We start from the raw sequence: 18,332 nt of genomic DNA, 5'->3' as shown, positions 1-18,332 counted from the left end.
TCTTAAAGCTGAGTTCCTGACCTCTGCTGCCTTTCTCAGAGTCATTACCAAACATTTCACACCTCTGGGATCACCAGTCTCCCCTTTTCTTTTCTTTTTAATCCAAAATGTTAATGAGATTCAAAGCTCTCCTGCCATGGATTGTCATGCAAAGTGAACTCCGGGCTTACACATTCACAGTCATGGTTTCTTTCCAATTTGGGAAGAGATCTACACCTTCCCCTCTTCACCTGTCCTATCACACACCTGTTCCACACCTCTCAGCCAATCAGAGGGGAGAGGAAACTTTGTCCGGGCATGAAATAAATCTGGGTCCTCTTCAGAGAGAATCACAACACTTGACTCATCTGCGTTTCACAGCTCTTCCCTGTTAGACTGAAGAAGAAGAGAATCCCCTACGAAAACTGAAGAGTGGAGATTAAAGGAGCCTATTCAAGCTGACTTGGACTGAAGACATGACCAAAGAGACTGAGTAAGTTCTTCAAGGGTTTTGTTTTAGGTGTTTTTTAGCTATTGTAACTGCAAGTTTTTTTTTCCCATTAGGTATTTTTTTGTCTTTCCACAAGACAAAAACATTTTTAGTTTGGACTTGGTATAACACAGTGAATGGGTTATTTAAGATTCCAGCCTGGAATCCCCCGTTCTTCTTTGTCAATGGTACCCCATGTGAAAGGGAGCGTTTTTCAGGAGAAAATGTGCCTATCACAGCTTGTGTGTGTGATAAATTTATCACACACACAAGCTGTGATAGGCACACACAAAGTTGGCGTTTTTTGCTGTAGTGGGTCTGCTTCTACTTGCGCTGTCACTAACCTAGGGGGCCACAGAGCACAAAAGGAGCGCAGAAAATAAGAACCTCTTCTTGAGGTGTTGGAGACAAGGGGTAATGACAGCATGCGCTGCATTGAATTACGTAATGGTGAAACCCAAGACACGAGACACCCCCCCCCCCCCCCCCCCCCGCCCCCCTCCTATGGACCAAAGTTAAAACCAGCGCTGTCGGCTTGTTTTGGGGGAAATACGCAGAGAATAACTTGTGTTTGTTGTTTTGGGAGGCTGCTGCTGAGTGTGAGACAGGTGCACCTCTGAACAGGTGTACCGGCTTTGCTTAAGGATTTGTGGCATAGCTAAAATTTGAAAGGACACTAGTATAAACTGAGGCTCTAATCTGGCAACCAAAGATTTTGAGGTACGCAGTTTTCCATGCTCATATGTATGTAATGTATTTTTAGCTTTACAGATACTGGGCTGAATTGCATTAATCAGCAGTCATCCATTAATGCGTGTGAGAAGTCGTGGGATTTCTCCCTAAGCGTTAGTTCTGTTGCGGCTGTTCACACCTGTGGTCTTTGCCTCATGTCATCACATTTGATTAACTGTTTATCTAGGTTACACTGCAGCTATTTGTTCATTAGCCGTTTAAGACAAACTCCAAAGGGGGCTTATCCTAACAGTTCTGATGTTAACAATTCAGTGTCGATGTGAGTCTCTACAAACAAATACAATCCCCAGAACCCCAGGCTCTTTGTGTGTGTGTGTTTCCAAGTGAAATGAAAAACCAGAGCTCACCTCTGTGACAGCTGTGGGTTTCTGTTTACTGAGCAAGAAAATCTTGTCATCTCTTTTAAGATCTGAGCAAATATGAGAGTTTATATAGGACTCACAAATGTAGTTTCTCTTTCTTTCACAACACTGGAAACCAAAAAACTCTATGCGTGTGTGTGTGTGCATGTTTATGGGTGGCCCCTGGCTTTTTAAGCCTTTTTGACACCGCTACGTCTGAGAGATGTTACTCAGCACGGTGCTTTTGCAATCGAAACCCTACAGGCTACAGGACAAGTATGTGCAGTGCTCCAGGGCCATGGTAAATGTCAAATCCTGATGGCTAAGCGATCGGAAACATAGTGGGTCTGCTATTAATTAGGACTTTAAAACTAAATAGTTATAGTTTGATATTTAAAGTTGTTTCAGTGTATATTTTAATTTGAAAGTCACCCTGCTAATCTAAACCCTTTCTGGCCTGTTGTAGGACTCTGGGACTGGTCTTTCAGAGCGAGAACTTCAGCTATAACAATTACTCAAACTACGCCATGGACTCCTGGTCTTATCTGGATAACTCCATAACTGAGCCGAACCCCTCAAAATCCAGATTGCCCGAAGAGCTAACAGCCCTCTCGATGTTTTATGAACAGTGCAAGGTAAATAATGTATAAGCACTAGTTGTGTTAAACCAAAGTAGTTCATCTTGAGTAAACCTAAAGATTCATTTTAATTTCCTGACACTTATCGCATTTCCCCCTTTTTCCTATTTTTCCAGACCCCAAAAGTGAATGCTGCCTGCAGCCGCACAGGCAACGTGTGCAAAGTACCAGAGAGGTAAGACAGAGTTTCTGCAGCTGCTCCCACACACACACTTTCACTCACGCTTCACAAACCAGTCATGCCTCTGACATTGTTTCCATGTATCTATAGTCATTCATAGTCATAGTCATGTCACTCTTCACCGCACAGCTTTAAATAGTTATTTCAGTCCATTTTTTTTTTGTCATTTCTGTGACAGGTAGCATGACTCAGATACTCAATCAGTTGTCACTGAACTGAAGTTATTCGAGTAATAAATACAGAAAGAGAAAGGCAGGGCTTTAGGAGGCCGTAAACTGATGAGTGGGTAATCCTCTAGTCAAACACAGTCAGAGGGATTGTTGTCTTCCTCTCAAGCTCTTCCATTCATCTACCCTTCCTTGATCATCCTCTCTGCCTTTCTTAAAGAGTTTCACAACAGGAGGACAGGTAGCTGTTTTTTCTCATTTTGGTCTTTATATTCCTACTCCTTGTTAGGTATGTGAGAAAGGCCATTGTTGGGGCTCAGTGTTGTTCCCTCAAACATTTTTATCCGAGAAACTCAAACACAGAGAAGAGGGGGAAAAAACTGGATTAAGAGACAAACAGTTCCCGCCCAGAGTCAAACCGGGCCTTTCTACAAGTTTGCAGTAGCCGTGTGTGTGTTGAGACGCAAGAGGTGCTTTTACTGACCGTTGTACGTTTACTCTGGCAGCCTTTAAGCTTCTGTAACGGTTAAGGGCACACAATAGCCAGTCACTTCAACTATGTTTGTTTCCTTGATGTGTTGTTACCTGAGTCATGATGACATCAACAAGGTGGATTTTCTGTTATAGCTAATCTTCCCCCCCCCCAACTTCCCCATCCTGCCAGGAATCTGCACCAGACCAATGAGATTTCTCCACTGGACACGTCCGCTATCGCCATGAAGATTCTCTCTGAGAACCTTCCCATCCAGCCCAGCAATGTTTTGGGATCTAAGCAGATCCCGCAGATTTCCGTTCCCGCCACCTCAGAAACATACACCTCGCTGACCAGTGTTGTGGAAAATACTTATGACAAACAGGAGCTCAGCAACTTTTTTGAATTGCTGCAAAAGTGGCCAGAGAACACTGCTTTCCCTGACCCCAGCACTGAGGTAAACTTAGTACCATAATTTAAAGTTAAAGCCCTGTCTCCCATATAGTTTTAAAAGCTCTGTGCTGTTTCTTTTTTTCCTTCACTAATCCATATATCTCTGTGTGGCTATCAGAATCTTCCCTACAGCGACCCCTTCCCTGAAAACCATTCCAGCCCAGTCTACTCCCGCTCCTACACCAGTTCCCCATCTGAGAGATCCAGGAGTGAGTTCCAGTTTTCTCTTGGGGCTCCTGCAGCTTCTTCTCACAAGCCCAGCGAGCTCCCCATGGTGTATCTGAACAAGGGACAATTCTACCCCATCACTCTCCATGGGGTGGAAAGCAGCACCTGCATTACTGCCACCAAAGTCAAGGTGAGCCATCGTGACACATCATCAGGAAAGCAAGGACTGCTTTTGTTCTAAGTTATTCTCCAAGATTTGTTTTGTTTTCTGTGTGTGTCTTATGTAAAAAAAAAAAAAGATGACTATTGTTACATCCTTCCCTTCGGGCATTTTGTTTTTTCCATCAAGCCAAATAACACCTGAATTCTTTGCGTGCCAACAAGGCAACCCTTCCCAAATATCTGTCCCTCCCTTGGAGACAGTTCCTTTAATGACTAATACCCTGCTGACACCCTGCACACCAGGTTGGTGCATTTAAAATGACAGCATCCTGCCCTTTATAATTTATTCCTACCTCAGGGCAATGAGGCCAGAGCGCAGTACAGCTCACCTCAGCTACATTTGTCTGATGTGACACAAGCAGAACAGAAAGCAAAAAAGGAGTGGACAAGGAGAGAGGAAGGTGTGGTGCGGTTTACAGCCGTTTTCTTTGTCAAATGAATCGGAGGATAAGAATACACAAAAACACATGCTAGCTCAACACAAATAACTGGTGACAATTTGGGAGAAAGGAAGGATTTGGAGTGATGGATGACGTGCGATGAAGGAGAATTCTTAGATATGCGTGCAGGTGTAAAGAAATACGTACCAGCTAGACAAATGAATCTAATTTTCCTGCTCTTTTTGTCACCTTCCTTTCTCCACTTCAGACAGTGGTGATGGCCGTGTTTGAGAATGACAAGAGCCCAGAAATGCAGCTGCGCTTCTGGAATCACTGGCACGGACGCCAGCCAACTGTCAAGCAGAGGGTCATTGACATCGGTATGTTCTTTGCACATGGAAAGTTACCAAAAAAGTTACAAAAAAAATACTCCACTTTCTGTTGTGCCTTTCATACCGCTGTTAAAAAACCGTTTCTCTTTGTTTTTTAACAGCGGACTACAAGGAAGTGTTCAGCAATGTTAGCAATGTTGAAGAAGTGGCCTTCAATGCTCTCTCTTTTGTGTGGAACCCCAGCGAGGAGGCCAAGGTAAACAGACCGGCACAAAGATGCACCCACATCACTATCACACAAGAATGCACAGACACCTCTGACTGTAAGGCCAGTTCTATGAAAATAAAAGAACAGGTGGAAGTTTTAGAGGAAAATAGTGGAAAGGTAGAACAGGTAGGTGAAGGAGAAAAGGAGTGGCTGTGGTGGGAGTGGAGGAATCCCAGAAATGTGTTTGGCCCTAAGGCTCTTGTCACAACAACCGGCTAAAGACACGACAGCTTATGCGAGCTTCTCTGTGGCCCAAAGGCGCTGGGGTGGGGCGAACCTACTGCAAACGGCACGGAGCAGGAAGGCAGGGAACTATCTCTAGTATATATGATCACAGGGAGAATGTGTAAAGGCCAGAAAAAAAGAAATCTGTCTACGAAACATGTCATTATGATCCTACTGGGACACATGAGCAACAAATGAAAAACATCAGTAAAAGCTGCCCGACACCATAGTGATGTATACATATAATAATCATTTCTCTTTTCCTCCAGGTGTACATTGGGATCAATTCCCTGAGCACAGATTTCTCCTCTCAGAAAGGAGTGAAAGGCCTGCCCCTGAACCTTCAGATCGACACTTACGACTTAAGCTCAGGAAACGGCCAAATGATACAAAGAGCTGCTCTCCAGGTCAAGATTTTCTGTGATAAGGTAACTCGCTTTATTCCATTCATCTTCTTATACGAGCAAACATGCGTTAATTGAGTCAGAATGACTTATCTAATGGTGTAACTGTGTGTCGTCAGGGTGCAGAGAGGAAGATGAGAGACGAGGAGAGGAAGAGATCCAAGAGGCGAGGAAAGAACACTAATGATGGTAACAGTTAGCACTGGAAATGGCAGCACAACCTTTATAGGACCTTTTTTAATATGCTATCTGTGAAAGTCCAATCTAACATCCCTCATTGTCCTCCTTTGTTTGCAGCTAAATCTTTAGTAAGTAGCTCCATAGGCAACGAGTGCACCTTCTTCCAGACCCTGGATGACCACACCACCCAGCCAGTTCTCTTTATTCCAGAGACACACCTGTCCAGCTTACAGCGCATGGTAGGTCCTCATTTAACAACAGTGCTACCCCCACCCATCCATATCCTTGCAGGCAATAGGGCAGGCACGAGCAAGGCAGGGGAGAAAAAAAAAACTGTGGGAAAGTATGCGGTGGGAAAAGTGGGAGGGTGGGGGGATAGTGGTGCCAGAGAAAGTGAGGTGAAACACAGGCCTGAGATCCGATGAGCTAATTGGAGTCGAAACCAGACACAAGTACAAGCAGCTACAGCTGCTGACACCGAGATTAAGCTATGAGCGCTTTCACAGAAACACATGCACGCACGCACCTGGTGAGACAGCACTCACACCTTTTATGCGGCAAGACACCCTCATATCCTCTGTTTCTTCTACTCAGATACACTTGCATTAGTAGTGTGGTGAGAGTGCTGTTCAGACAGGACATTTTTCCCACGCCAGGAAGCCTAGAGGAGCATGCAATATGTTCGGATCAATAATAAGAGGGTTCATGGGTTAGATGTCATTGCTGTTAGGTCCATTATACAGCTAGTCCTGATTTTCAGTGGCTAACACAAAAGAAAAATAAAGAACAGGAAGTTGCAAAATTGCTTAACAATGTGACGCATCACAGTTTTGTATTGCATAGCTAAAGCAGAAAATATCTTTGATTTAACAGTATGATTAAGCGTAGGATGGTGCTATCAGTGTCTCTCCATCAGTGTCCACACTTCCGCTGCTCCGTTAGAGGTTATGGGAAATGCAGCACTAAAATGATGATAACATTCCTTTTCTTTTAAAGTGTTAAGCATAGACAGCTCTGGGAAGGTGGGACATTAGGCAATGCCTTTATCAGTAGAGAAGCGTCTAATCAGATCTCTGGTCTCCTCTCGGTTTCCCTGTCTCTATAGGCCACTCCCATGGACGAAGCGGAAAGGTAAGCATAGTTACGCAGACACACGCACAAAAAAACATAACATTTAGCCATCACAGTCAGCATTTTCAAACAGAAGCTAAGTGGCCGCTTTTGTCTAATGCAAATGTTTGCGCTTCCAGGAGTTCTCTGAAGAGGCTGTATCCAGACAGAGAGCAGACGAGCTCCCCAACCAACAAACAAGCTCGCAAAGAAGATGCACAGAGAGGTAGATAGAAACATGCAAGTCTCATAAAAAAATCTAAGTTAAATCAAAATTGAAAAAAAGTGTCCTCTTTGGTGTTAAAAAATGTTTTTTCTTGGTTTATATTAGTTCTTCTGTACGTGAGGACAAACTCTGAAGAGGTGTTTGATGCCCTCATGCTCAACTCGCCAACGCTGTCGGGCTTGCGAGAAGCTGTAAGTATCACATGATTGCTTTAAAGACACACAAAAACACATTCCAGAGTCCTCTGACTTGAGTTTCCTGAGGTGGGGATCAAAAGCACCTTCACCTGTTTACTTCTGTATTCACTGGAACATTTGTACCATACCTTTTTGCCAAAAGTGAATATCATATTTCTTTCATCAGATCATGCTAACAGTCTTCTCGTTCCTTTACTTTCCTCAGATTTCAGAAAAGTACGGCCTGCAAAAAGAAACCATCGGGAAAATCTACAAAAAATGCAGGAGAGGGTGAGCGTCCTGTTCTTTTGTTATGACTGTGATTTTACAAATTACCAAAAACAACTGAGATCATTGGTGGCACTAAGAAGCTTTCTTTTCCAATCCAAACATTTTTTGAGGAATTAACCATAGTGAAAGTGAATGGTTGTCTTGGCCCTCCAACCTTTCCGAGGTTGCTGATACCCTACCTCTCACCCTGTGATATCTCAGACAGGCTCCTGTGTTGCAGACAGATGGATAGACTAGTTAGTCTCACCAAGTGCACCTGTCGCCATGATTTGCATTGATTTTGGGCTTATTTTGTTGTTTTAATCTTATCTTCCCTTAAGGAAGCGCTTGTTGACAAACCGGGCGGGTAGGTTAGTTGGCTCGGCCCTGGAATGTTTTAATTGCAGCTCTTCTAAAGGAAAACTATATGACTGAAAGAAGATGAAAAGATTTTTTTAAGTCCTGCTGTTGAGTCACTGGCAATGGCTGTACTTATTTATGTTTTCATAACATTATCTCTTTGGAACATCAGAAAGCGGCATTGAAAGACGAAATTCCTGATATGATAAAGGCTTTGGATGTTTCCACTCGCTAGCTGAAGGCTGTCTGTCAGGTTTACAATTGTCACGCGTCTTTCAGCTCAATGGCGAAAGGTCATACAGGTAGCTGCGCTTTTTCCACGATGAATACGGATGCTTGTTATTTTAGATAGGAAGGGTTTACAACTAGCCGCGAAAGAATAATTAGCAGAATTTCTATGTGGCTGACAAACTGTTGATAGTCTGTGCTTTTTCTTTTTGAGACTTACTGTCAGTAGCTGAAACACCTTTGGGTAATTTTCCTGCTGCTTGCTGGAAGCAATCACTGCAGGGGGAGCAGCTAAACTAACAGGTTGGGTTACATTCTCCCTGCAGTTCCCTCCCTGTCTATTGCTCTTGTCTTCAATCAATCCTGTCCTTGCAGGCAGAATGCACGGGCCAGTGGTTAGTTCAGTCATTACAGCCTTAAAGGCTAGTGTTAGTGCTGCAGAGGAGGAGGAGGCGGAAGAACAGGGTGACCTGATTTTTAACTCCTACTGATGCAGGAGATATACCGCCTCTGTCTTTCACTTGAGATCTTCTTCCAAACAAAAGACATGTTGTCTTTAACCCTGGCAACCTGTTTGTGTCACACCAGGGTGAAAGGTTGAGTACACTGAACACATTATTAGGCTGTTTGAACACCGCAGTTTTAGAGGCAAATATGATTTTCTCTAAATAGGTTAATGGTTTTGCACCTTGTTTCTCCACAGTCCCCGGAGTAACCCTGTCTTTTTGTTTGTCTCCCCAACAGGATCTTTGTCAACATGGATGACAACATCATCCAACACTACACCAACCAGTCAGCATTCCTCATCGAGGTTTCCGAGTTGGGCAACGGTCAGTTCCAGGTTACCCTTGTTGAAGTATGAGAAGAATCAGCCACCCACTCTGCTGAAGGATGAAGAAATAAAGATGCCAGTTTGATCAATTTCTTGAAGCACTGCCTGAGCAGACAGAATGTAGGATGTGGACTTCCAAAAAGCGAGAAGAAAACTGAAGTGAAAGCAGCACCCCAGTTTTTTACTTCTGCCTAAAATGTTGTACATATCATTCTTCTTCCCCGTTCTTGTGATTGTGTTAACGTCAGAGCAATAATGCTCAGCGGCCCTTTATGTATTTAATGTAAATAGGTTTTAAGAAGACAGTGTTGTATGAGCTATCTGTGTACATATAGAATACCAGTTTCCATAAACTGCTATGTATTTCATTTTTATTGAAAGAGCTCCGTGCATGATTTGTGCACAGCATTTTTTAAGCATTTTTATAGGTTACTATTCTAGCTGCTTGCGATGTACTCATCATTTCTTCTATAAAAACACAATGGTGCGTTTTTTTCTTACTCTCAGTCTGCTGTCACTATTTTTTTTTACTGCCAAAAGTATCCTCCTCTAGGTTCCTGTTAGTTTCACAACCGAGATCACCCAACACTGGGTTGCATTCAGAACCTAAAGTCAGACATTTCCACCCTTAAAACCACACATGAGTTAGTATTGGTCATCATTTAGCCCCTAAATTGTGGACATTTCCTGACTGTATGGTGATATCACAAATTTTTTTTTTCTGGAAACACTTCAAAAACACCCTCAACCCAGCCAGAGGACTTTCACTGTGTGCATGTATATGCATGTGTAAAAACTTGTTTGTTTCTTTATACATTATGCATCATTTCAAAGCGTGCATGTATCCCTGCGTTATTTCATAATTTTACAATCAGGTTATATTGGTCAAGCATTGGCCCTTTTGTATGAAAATAAAGAAAATGCATAAGAGGTTTGGGGTCTGTTTCTGTTTTTACAGCTCTAACTGAAATAAAAAAGAGATAAATTAGCAGTGGGAAAAACAAAAGATACCACTTGTGTAGAGGAGGTGTGAATAATTACAATTAGCCTAGGAGATTAAGTGCATATTGGAAAATTCAGAAAGAGCTGATTGCTCTCTCTACACATCAAACAAAAGCATGAAACTGATCTGTGCCTGAGATTGGTCCTCTCATATTCTGAAAGCATAAATGTTAAATAGGTGTGTGTGTGTGTGTGTGTGTGTGTGTGTGTGTGTGTGTGTGTGTGTTATTCAGACTCCAACAGACAAAATGTGCAGAAAATAGTATATTTGCATGAGACATTGTGAGAGGTGTCAATAAAAGTGAAAAGCATTGAAAAACAAAGTTTTCACAAGACTTTGCAGTCCTGTAAAAAAATGAAGTACTGTCTAATTGCCTCCATAGGAATTAAGGGGTTAAGTAGCAGCTAGGTGCTGCTTTGTTTTAACCCTTTAAGACCTACCATAGAACCAAGTCCGCCAGAGCTTATATTATATTTTTACATGCTGTAGTGCCATTTTTGGGAGCATTTCAAGTTGCTATACATCAATACAACCATTATAGCCCAAATTTTAATAATATGTATGCATTAAGTGCATAGAAATTACATAAATTGCAAAAAAGTGCAATAAACTACAAAAAAATTTAAAATCGTTTTTGTTTTTTTAACATATATTTCTAGTTAGAGAAATTTAAGAGGCTTATCTCTCAAAACTGTAAATACAAAAAAGTTGCACAAAATAGTTTCCCACCACAGGAAATTTATTTTGAGTGTCGTCATAGTTTTATTTTTGAAATTCACCAATTTTTATATACTGCAGGAAAAACGAAAATAAATATTACAGTGCAAATTTGCAAAAAAGCAGCATATGCATCAAAATAAACTATTTCCAGCAGTGCAATATGAGTCCTAAGCATCCCAGAAACGACACAGAAAGTCATAAAGTCAAAGATAACTTTTAAAAACACCAGTATAGGCTCATGAGGCCCTGACAGTAAAAAAAAACTACATTTCCGCGAAAATGACGTCACTTCCGGTTTCGGGCAGGTAATGGCGAACATGCAAAAGTTCGCTCTGACATCTATTCCACTGTGGGAAGTGTTATGAACAGCTGATGGATCGGCAAAGCATGTTTCTGGAATATTATGTTTTTGTTGCTGCAAGCGCTTTTTATGCAGTTTTTGCAAAGCTTTATGTGGAAGGAAACTGTGACCTAGGACAAGCTGATGGCATAAGATGTAAGTACAACTCCCCCGGTTTCATATGCAAAAAAAATTATTGCGCTAGCTTATGTGGTTGCAGTGCTACCGCGATTTAAAAATAGTTACGCAAAACAGAGCGTGCCCGCTCCGACCGGCTTTAAAGGGTTAATTGATCATCAGGAAGTGTGAGAACCTTTGTAAAAGCAGATGTTTTGGTGGTTTGCTGGTCCAGAAGATTCAGGTATGTGTTAACACATTGCCACAATGTGTCTGTGAAGGTTCTCAGTCATCCAGGTCATCGTAGTCAAAGGAGCTTGCAAAGAAAAGCGTCTGGACTTCTTTAAGTTGCTTGAAGATGTTTCACCTCTCATCCGAGAAGCTTCTTCAGTTCTAAGGTCAAATGGTGGAGAGTCCCAGATATAAACCTAGTGGGAGTAACCCCCCACAGAGGGACAAAAGGACCCCCTGATGATCCTCTAATTGCCTGAGCCAAGGTGTGAAACTGGGTGTGGGTCCCAATCAGCCAGAGTTTCGGGTGTGTTCATTGTGAAACCTGGCCCCACCTTATCATGCGAATTCCTGAGGTCAGATGGCCCAGGATGTGAGTGGGCGTTAAGGCGTCTGGGAAGGGATCTCAAAACTGGATTATAGATGGCAAAGAGTTGGTGTCGTAAACCCCCGCCTCTGTTCAAAGATGGTCGCTCACAGTGGACATAGATGGCTTCTTTCACTCCTCTTTCCTCTCTGTCCAAAATGTGAACATTGGCATCCTCAAAAGAGTGTCCTTTATCCTTAAGATGCAGATGGACTGCTGAGTCTTGTCCTGTGGAGGTGGCTCTTCTGTGTTGTGCCATGCGCTTGTGAAGTGGCTGTTTGGTCTCTCCAATGTAGAGGTCTGAGCATTCCTCGCTGCACTGTACAGCATACACCACATTGTTAAGTTTGTGTTTAGGAGTTTTGTCTTTCGGGTGAATTGCCACAATGTTCTCAGGGATGGATGTCCTTGCAAATTCACCCAAAAGTCAGGTCGTGCAATGCTAAAAAAAAATACATCTTAGGTTTACAATGTTGCATATGAACAACAAGATGTCTGGATCAAAGTCCTTAGGAAAGGAGATGTGAAAGCATGATAAACAGAGGCAGGAAGCACAGGAAGCACCTCATACCAACTGTCCAACAGTAGAGCACAGTGGTGGAGGTATGAAGAATTGTTTTGCAATTGTTTAACAGCCTTTTACTCGGACCGAGGCAGCTTGGAGTCTACACTAGAATCAAGTATGTGATCATCGGTCCAACAGCTAATTTTAAAGCTAAAACTGGGTCATACAACATGACAGTGATCCCAGGAACAACAGAATGTCTGGACCTCAACCCAATTGAAATGCTGTGGCAGGACCTTGAGAGTAAAGGTCATACAGAAAGCAATGTTGCTGTAGGTGCTTCTGTACTTTTTTCACACAAACTGAAAGAGTTATAGATCTGGCATGTGACGGAACTTCTTTGTCCTGAGGCTTTATTGGGGTTGCAGCTGTATGCATCTCTTTTTGACATTAAAACTCTAACAATCAAGACATTTCTAGGTTTGTAGTAGTTTCCATCATACAGTATTTCTCCAATGCATCTCCACAAACTGTGACTTTTTAGTGGCTCACACCTTTCCATGTTCAAAGTGTATCCAGCCAAAGACACCTACAGGTTAAACTACCCTTTGACCACTATGACTGCCTTCTCTTCCCTTTTGCAGTGCCTGTCTTGCAGTGTTTACTTCATGTTTCAGTCAATCAAAATGTGGCATGAAGGAAAAAGGATAAAAATGCTCTGCAGTCCCACATAAATTGGGACACCTGCCAGTGTGGGAGTGATTGTGCAAGCTTGTGTCCCTATGTCCGTGTTCTCAAAACAAAACAGGATTCATAAAAAGGCAAACAATAAGCAGTCAGATTTTGATTTTCGAACACCTCTATGTGGTCGAAAACAGGCAGATTGAAGTGTTGGTATTACTCAGAAAGCTCCCCACATTCCCTACTTGGCAACAGCGACAGGGAAAAGCAGGGAGGGACTGTCCTAGATATAACACAGACATTGGCAAGTCAAAGAGAGAAACACATCCAGGAGAAAGTGGGATAGCGGGGAAGAGAAGCAGACAGCTGAGGAAGCAGCCAGGGGGGAAAAAAAGAGGAGGGGGCAGACACAAGGACACAGACATGAAGACAGAGGAAATTGTTGCAGAGGCAAGTGGAGAAATTTTTAAAGCAAGGGCAGATGAGAAGAAAGAGGGAAAAGAACAATAAAGAAGTCGTCGCACCATCTGCTCCCACAGAGAGAAACATGTTAGCCATTCAGACGACAGCAGGGAGGCAGCCAGCGATCTGCAGTGAGATACAAACAAACCCCTCCTGAATGGTAAGTGACTGCTACTTCATGGACTGTGTCGGTGTGCGTGCATGTGTTTGTATTTGCTCCAAATACGCCTTCATGAGGGAAAATGCTATTAAAAATGTACTGCATGCTTGGAATTTTTTGGCTCATGACTGGCCTTTTTATGTCTTTCTTTTCTGCATCAAACCTAATCAAGCACCTCAGGGAGCTGCACTGCATTTACAGTCATTACAGTGGCAGTAATCAATGGACTTGGCAATGCGACAGCTGCAAGAGTAACAAGTGTGTATAGAACATAATTCATACCTAAGTGAGACTTTGTGGTGCACATGAAAGCCCTCACAGGTGGCTCAGAGCTTTGATTCTTGTCTCTGTCATCTTCTATGATTTTTATGTCATGTCACTAAAGTCAAGCAAGTGATATTTGTGTTTATGAAGCTTGTGTCCCGCATCCACATCCAGACATGCATTCTCATGCAAAATTTCTACTCTAAATTCTACAATTGTCTCTGCACGTTTAAAACAATATTTTTCTAGTACGTTCTGTCCTTTCCTGCCCACAGCTGCTTCTTTGCAAAGTGTAATCTCCGATTAAATTAAAGAGGAACAAGACTGACTCAGTCACGCTATATGTCATCAGCTCCCAAGCGACATTGCTGGAAGTAATATCTCGCCATCAATTATAGGTCAGATTTACAAATGTGATTGCTGTTGGATCAATATCTTCCTGTAAGTTATAAGTTAAGCTTAAAAATAGGCATTCCTTTGTTTTCTTAACCTTCAGATGCAGGATCATATATATATATATATATATATATAATTTGTAATAATAAAGAAAAGATGATTAAACAATTAATGATGGATAAGAATCTGTGTAATATCTAATATGTTAAACTATAGTTGCACTTTTTTTTTTTTACTTTTTAAATGTTTGCATTCTTATGTGTACAGCTCACTAACAGCTTGCATGTTTTGTGACACTTTATCATCATGTCCCTTAGATAAAAATACTTTTCTTTGTTAAAAACTTTTTTGTGTAAACACATTTGCTTGGTATAATAATAATTTTCTGCTTATTATTATTATTATTATTATTATTATTATTATTATTATTATTATTATTATTATTATTATTATTATAAGAAACAGCCTCAACATTTCTAGTCGTCCTCCTTTGCAAAAACACAGTGAGCCACGTCTTACAGCATTGTCATCATAACATCTTTGCAGACATTGTTTGTTTAACAGAGATGTCCGGCTTGTTTGTCTGCATGATTCACTTACGTCTTCACTCTGTCCTCTTCTCCTGGGACATTCTTTACTGTTCTGTCTGAGACTCACTCTGCATTCAAACAGTGGCCTCACATAATTACTAACCTGACTGAATTCTACCAAGGTCACAGCTGGCCATCAATCCTCAAACATTAAAAAAAAAATAGTGGCACACTCATCATACACACACATACGCACGCACGCACACACTAAACTCAAGTATGCCAACATTTGTACCATTTGTACACATGAGATCATCACATCTTGTGCAGAGAGAAGTCTTGTGATAAACACAACCGCACACGCATACTGCCACGTTGAGCCTGGCCAGGTTATTGTATCCTAGCAACAGAGGCAGCCATCGACTGCTCTGGGTTTTTGTGTGTGTGTGTTTTTTTTCCCTGTCCAGCGCAGGAGCAGTGAAGCCAAACCTCCTTCTGCTTTCTCCGTCTGCTCGTGCACTTGTGTTTACTCCACTTCAGCTCTGCCTCTGCTTTTCTCTGTCTCTCATCATCGCATTGACCTTCTCTTTGACTCAGGCAGTCAGAATGAAGAGCCTGCAGATTAAACACATGAGACTTTCGTTTAAGAGGTACTGGGCGAGCTTTTTTCTTATTTTATCGTGTTAAATCTTTAATGTTGTGATCGTTGTAGTGACTGTCTTTGCATTTGCCACAGTCTTATTTATAGCTCTCTAAAGCTCTTTGTGTTTCTTGTCAGAAAGTGGAGGAGATGTTTGTGACACAAATTGATTTTTTTTTAAACACAGGATTTTATCTAACTGTTCTTCTTCTTCTTCTTCTTTTAGAGCAGAGTAAACCATGCCAAGATTTGACCAGCAGGCGATGTCTCTGTCTGGAGAAACAACCACTGTTATTTGTGTTTTGTAAAATATTTGTAGCATACTGAACACTGGTACTGTACTATTTTTTTTATTCCTGACAAGCTGGATTTGTGAGAACAAAAGATGCACACTCCAGCCTCCATGGTGATGGGGATCGTTTTTGCCCCCTTGGGTTTGGTCCTAGTCTTCACTGCTGCCATCACCCCCCAGTGGAGAGAGGGACAGGCACATTTGGGAATGGCAGGACCGGGAAGTCTGCTCCGGTCAGGAACAAAAAGTCATGGGACCAGGTCCAGTTCAGTGGAGGCACTGATCTTGTTGCGCTCTGATGGACTATGGGAGAGCTGCCTGCAGGTGGAGCGCTCTGACTTGAGGCAGTGCTGGCCTGTGGCTGGTCCGTATCAGAGAGACCCCAGGGTTCGTCTGGCACAGGGTTTGGTGCTAACCTCATTGTTCCTGTGCGGCACTGGCATTGTCCTGGCTTGCATCGGGGTCCGGTGCTGGGCAGATCTCCCTCTAAGAGGTGTAGCAGCCTCAGGAGGACTTCTGGTGGTGACAGCAGGGCTGCTGAGCCTGACTGCGTTAGGGGTTTACACCCACAACCTTAAAAGACTCGGGGTGGATCCAAGTCAAAGGATTCATAACCCACGGTACCCACACCTCAACTTGCATCCAGCTGGCTCGCTTTACTTTGGGTGGCTGGGTTCGTGTCTACAGGTGTTGGGAGGCGCCGCTTTGCTTTTCAGTTTCAAACGACCACGATGCCCAACCTGCCCATCTAGGCATGAGCTGTCTGTGTCTCCCTGCCACTCATGTCCAGAAATGACCAACAAGCCTGACATGGATGTATATGAAGTTAGTTGTTAGAAGCTTGTCCAACATTTTAAACTTTAAGAAAGCGTGGACAGAAAAGAGAAAAAAAATAGCATTAAGGGCACTTTCTAAACCCATTTTTATCTTTTCAGTGTGTAGCTTATGTAATGAAAAGTCATAAATTCATAAATGACTGTGGACTACCAGACATTGCTGCTTAGTAATGAACTGTCATGCAGGTTTAAACATAATGGATGTAGCTCTCCTTTAACACAGGAACAAACATGATCTGGGGGTGTAAATAAAAACAAATGGATGAATGTCACGTTAGAAAAAGATTCAACATCACGCTGCCTTTAAATGCAACATGTGGTGAAATACGATTGAAGTATTGCTTTGTGTTGCCTTTACGTTGTAGCCATGCATTTGTACTGTTAAGAAGAAAATTGTCTGAACAGAACTGTGAATCATAGATGATGCCAGCAGAAGCCTAAAAAAATAGCTTAAATTCTTAAGGTCATCACACTCGGTTTCATCTGTATTAAGCTGGTTGTTAACAGAAAAAAAAAGCTTTACATTTATATGTGATATCCTGTTTTGTTGATGAATTTGCTGCTCTTGAGCACAGGAGGAGCTTTCACTGGGTAACATTATATTTCTGGAATAAGATGAGCACTATGAATATTAAAGAAGGCGTCACAGGAGGATATACAAAAGGGTATTTTCTATTCCTTGCAAATGACTGGTTTGTGTTGTCATTTTGTGCTCATATTTGTTGCACTAAATAAAAAACTATTTATCACAATCTGTTGCATTTATTTATTTATTACTTTTCAGATTAGGTAGGTTATGCTGCAATGAAGAAAAACGAAATCAGGAAATAGGAGCACATGCAATTCACTTATGAAGATAACTTTGGAAGCTAAATACATTTACATGTTTAATATGGAAATAAATTCACATTATTTGTCTTAAGACGAGGCCGAGAGCCAGAATGATCATCTCACATGTTGTACGGCAGACAAGTTCACTGCATTTAAACCAAGCAACATTATGTGAATAGATGTTAGATGTGAATGTTGCCTGGAGCCACGTGGAGAGATCGCAATCCGATGTGAGAATAACCAATTCAATCGCTTCAGCTGGCAACAAACAACCTCAGGAGAGGAGAGAAATTCACATCATGGTTGAGAACGCAGGTCTTTGAGACCTGCTGGCACAGAACAAGTAGCTCATAAATAAACATTTTATCTACTTAGTAGTAAACGTCAGTGGACGGCTTAAAAGAGGTCTCAGACACAGAGGACGGTGTAATTCATGCACTGAAGACAGACACACACATTTAGAAACACAGACACACTACTTTACCAAGTCTGGGCAGTTATCTCCCACTCAGTTGCGGGAAATCACAAAACATCATAACACTCTTCAGTGATCGTTACACTCTCTTTTTTTTAATTGAGCAAGTGAAGGTTACAGTATAAAGCAGCAGGGTCGCATGGGATGTCTTAGTATTCAGGAAGACATCATCTGTCTTAGTGCATTTACAGCAGATCCAGGCAAAAGGTAATCGAGAAACTCGGCTGTCACGCAGCTGTTCTTTATTCTCCTAGGATCCAGGACCCGGTGTCCAAATTTTGGGTTGTCTAGACCACAATACTAAATTTTGCTCTACAAGGGCTGGATATCCACTTACGAGGACATTATACTGCCACTGTTCTACTGAAATTGAAAACGAGTGACCTCATAGGTGCATATCAGGCCCTTGAAGAGCAAAATCAGATAAAAAGATATTTCTTTGTTTTTACATTCAACAGGTCTCAATCAGCCCAAATAGCAAAGAGAAATTAAAAATGCATGCCATGAAAGAGTTCAGGTCTTAGGAGGTTTAAGTTCATTAAATATATAATTTTTGGTGAAAGGTTCTCATTAAGGTCATGAAGGGAGTTTGAAAAGGACTTACCCAGACGAGCAATAGCAGTGTTT

The 18,332-nt window shown here is 42.0% G+C and overlaps 2 protein-coding genes across 6 annotated transcripts; both read left to right on the top strand.

The window, feature by feature from the left end:
• The first annotated feature begins 323 nt into the window (after window positions 1–323).
• Window positions 324–9,785, top strand: grhl3 (grainyhead-like transcription factor 3). Of its 2 annotated transcripts, XM_026152831.2 has the most exons (15): window positions 324–472; window positions 2,030–2,198; window positions 2,318–2,376; window positions 3,214–3,478; window positions 3,593–3,832; window positions 4,513–4,624; window positions 4,738–4,832; window positions 5,339–5,497; window positions 5,593–5,662; window positions 5,771–5,892; window positions 6,759–6,784; window positions 6,904–6,989; window positions 7,095–7,180; window positions 7,392–7,456; window positions 8,768–9,785. In XM_026152831.2, the coding sequence occupies exons 1-15, from the start codon at window positions 456–458 to the stop codon at window positions 8,883–8,885; spliced, it is 1,689 nt and encodes a 562-aa protein (XP_026008616.1). In that variant the 5' UTR covers window positions 324–455; the 3' UTR covers window positions 8,886–9,785. The 2 variants fall into 2 exon arrangements, with proteins under 2 accessions (XP_026008616.1, XP_080149733.1); XM_080293607.1 differs by lacking the exon at window positions 324–472 and having other exon boundaries at window positions 2,058–2,198; window positions 3,177–3,478.
• Window positions 9,786–13,122: 3,337 nt separating this feature from the next.
• Window positions 13,123–17,151, top strand: cldn23l (claudin 23-like). Of its 4 annotated transcripts, XM_026152922.2 has the most exons (4): window positions 13,123–13,441; window positions 13,614–13,699; window positions 15,229–15,281; window positions 15,498–17,151. In XM_026152922.2, exon 4 carries the CDS (start codon window positions 15,657–15,659, stop codon window positions 16,398–16,400), a length of 744 nt encoding a protein of 247 aa, XP_026008707.2. In that variant the 5' UTR covers window positions 13,123–13,441; window positions 13,614–13,699; window positions 15,229–15,281; window positions 15,498–15,656; the 3' UTR covers window positions 16,401–17,151. The 4 variants fall into 4 exon arrangements, with proteins under 4 accessions (XP_026008707.2, XP_080150240.1, XP_026008708.2 ...); XM_080294114.1 differs by lacking the exon at window positions 15,229–15,281 and having other exon boundaries at window positions 15,636–17,151; XM_026152923.2 differs by lacking the exon at window positions 13,614–13,699 and having other exon boundaries at window positions 13,167–13,441.
• The last annotated feature ends 1,181 nt before the right edge of the window (window positions 17,152–18,332 follow it).

This window comes from Astatotilapia calliptera, chromosome 19 (genome assembly GCF_964374335.1).
Source record: "Astatotilapia calliptera chromosome 19, fAstCal68.1, whole genome shotgun sequence".
Lineage (NCBI taxonomy): Eukaryota > Metazoa > Chordata > Actinopteri > Cichliformes > Cichlidae > Astatotilapia > Astatotilapia calliptera.
The sequence above is the reverse complement of the archived record's forward strand: the minus strand, read 5'-3'. Positions and strand labels throughout refer to the sequence as shown.